The sequence below is a fragment of the Hordeum vulgare genome, chromosome 3H (assembly GCF_904849725.1).
Source record: "Hordeum vulgare subsp. vulgare chromosome 3H, MorexV3_pseudomolecules_assembly, whole genome shotgun sequence".
NCBI classification, from domain to species: Eukaryota; Viridiplantae; Streptophyta; class Magnoliopsida; order Poales; family Poaceae; genus Hordeum; species Hordeum vulgare.
In genome coordinates, this window is record NC_058520.1 from 21,566,373 (window position 1) to 21,568,872 (window position 2,500).

Genomic DNA, 2,500 nt, shown 5'->3' on the forward strand with positions numbered 1-2,500 from the left:
TAAAATTCAAAATACATTTTTCAATTCGTGAACATTTTTTTATCCATGAAATGTGTTTTATTTCGCGGAATTTATCAGATTCACAAACAACTTTTTAATTCTCAAGCTTTCTCTGAATTAGTCAACTTCTTTTGAATTTGTGAACTTTGTTTGACTTCACGAAATTTTTTCAAATTTACAAAAAAATCATTTTTTTTTTGCTTTCGTGTACCTTTTTAAATTCGTGAACTTTTTTCATATTCACAAACTTTTTTCAGCATCCTGAACTTTTTCAAATTTATTGAATTTTAAAATTCTCTAAAATTTTGTAAATCCATGTCTTCTTCTATTTCTTCAACTATTTCAAAATCAAAGCAGGCGAGAGCCTTTTTTCTCCCTTAACGAGCAGACAGGAGGAGCCGATGAAAAACTAACGAAATTGACTAGCGACCGAGAAGTACGTGGGCCGGTTAGGAGCTCTCCGGATTTTGATCATTATTTAAATAAATAAAAAACAGATTTGGATCATGCACTTGGTGTGAGGGTGGATGAAACTTGGAAGGAAGGAAAAGCTAGGCAACACGCCGTGTTCATGATACAGATCGAGTGGAACCCTTGGCCAAATGGACTATAAATAGAGAGAAGAGCGACGCGAACAATGACAACACAACCAAGGCAAGAAGTGCATGCACGTACGTGAGTGTAGCCAGCCTCCTCCTGCACCGCAAACCATGGCGATACTGAAGAAGAACACGAGCTTCGCCGTGGCCGCCCTCGTGGTGGTCATGGCTGCCACCCTTCTCCTCTCCTCGTGCGACGCCCGCAAAGAGGTCAGTCGATTAACTTCGCCATTTCATTCGCGACGTGTTGCTGAGGTCGGAGCGGATGATCTGAAACCCGTATTATCTCACCGTCTACGTGCGCGCGCGTGCAGAAGATGGATAAGCTCACCGCGTTCCCCGTGCCGGGGAAGTGCTACTCGAGGTACTTCCCGAACTGCACCGAGCCGCGGTGCAAGAAGTTCTGCTTCCAGCCGATCCCCGGAGCCGTCTGCACCGACAAGAACACCTGCTGCTGCCCTATTGCTTAATTATAAGCACCCGCTGAAGCGATCGGACTAAGAACTACTTATAACTTACTAGTTAAAGATGATGATGGTTATCTTTCTACACTTCCGGATACATATTTGTCAACGTTGTTCCTAGTTATGAACTGTGGACCCCAAAGGTTTATGTATTGAGTTAATTGTATTATATTTATATATGAACCGTGCCACTGAAGTGTCTGTTATCAGCATTATTTACTTCCATGTCGTTTGAGAAAGAGTGATAATTTCATCGGCCGTAAAACAAAATTAGAAAAGATAGAATAAAGAAGCACATTTAGGATGGCGCAAGCCGCAAGGTGCCATCCGCGCGTGGAAATGCTAGACCTATGTAATTGGTAAACGCTTTACATCTATAGTCTGAAGGAACGCCATCGCCAGACTACTCGACGTCCGTCGGTTCGTTGCGAATTTGACGTTTCAGATTTTTTTCCTATTGATTAAAAAAAGGAAAGAAAAAAACGGTTTTATCATATCCCCGCACGCCATCCCCTCCCTTAATCTCTCGCCACCGAACCAGGCATTAACCACCGGCCCTGATGAGCTCTGCTTCCCACCTCTCTCGCCTCGCCGCCAACTCGTGCTCATCGGATCCGCTGTGCTGCCTCCGCCTCGTCGTGACTCAGCCAGCCAACGACGGGACTCCACGATGCGACCTCACTGTCTGTCGACGAAACCTCGCAGGTTCCTCCTTCGCTTCCCCCACCCCAACATCACGGTTAGCCCTAGTCTACTCCATCCATGCTAACCCCGTCGGATTCTGCATGGTTTTCTCATCCTCCATCTATTGAATTCAGCTGGTCGACCAGACCACTGGCATGACGGTGTCGTTGTTTCGCGAGAAGGACCCGATCTTATTCGACGCCAGCAGCGAGGACACGTGCACCTGGGGCATCGGCGAGGTCGCCAGGAGGAGCCACCTTCATGCCGGCTCGCGCTATGTCCTCGGCGACCGCCTCAAGATCGAGTGCGCCATCGACGTTTGCGGCGACTTCCTCACCTTCGACGACCCACCACCGACGTCGTCCTTCGGCCTGCCGCTCTTCCACCAAGTCGGCTACGGCAAGGGGGAGTCGGGCGTGATCGTCCAAGTCGAAGGAGGGATGATCAGCGCACACTACTCCATCCTCGACGCTCATTGTACTATAGAAGCAAATTCTGGCATCATAAGAAGCAAATACTATTTCCGTTGGAAACATTGTTTCATTGGATAAGAAAAAATCAACAATGTTTTCTTCCATGTCAAAATTTATTCTCTTTTTGGAGGCAATGTAGATCTGAGAAAGTAACTTGGAAGCAAACCCTATTTTTCTTTGTAAGCAGATTATTTTGTCTCTTTGGAGAAGTAAGCATATTATTTTCTATGTTGTAAACGAAATACGTACTCAAATGTGTTGGACGTAATCTTGTTGGACA

General features: G+C 45.9%; 1 protein-coding gene across 2 annotated transcripts; it reads left to right on the plus strand.

The window, feature by feature from the left end:
* The first annotated feature begins 646 nt into the window (after window positions 1-646).
* On the plus strand, window positions 647-1,235 carry LOC123439333. Of its 2 annotated transcripts, none has more exons than XM_045116062.1 (2): window positions 647-809; window positions 914-1,235. In XM_045116062.1, exons 1-2 carry the CDS (start codon window positions 666-668, stop codon window positions 1,067-1,069), a joined length of 300 nt encoding a protein of 99 aa, XP_044971997.1. In that variant the 5' UTR covers window positions 647-665; the 3' UTR covers window positions 1,070-1,235. The 2 variants fall into 2 exon arrangements, with proteins under 2 accessions (XP_044971997.1, XP_044971998.1); XM_045116063.1 differs by having other exon boundaries at window positions 711-809; window positions 917-1,235.
* Window positions 1,236-2,500: the final 1,265 nt, after the last annotated feature.

Excerpts from the sequence above, each read along its gene's own strand:
- LOC123439333 (XM_045116062.1), top strand. The coding sequence starts at position 666 with ATGCACGTACGTGAGTGTAGCCAGCCTCCTCCTGCACCGCAAACCATG. Across the intron at positions 810-913 it reads CGTGCGACGCCCGCAAAGAG|AAGATGGATAAGCTCACCGC; the intron begins GTCAGTCGATTA and ends GCGCGCGTGCAG.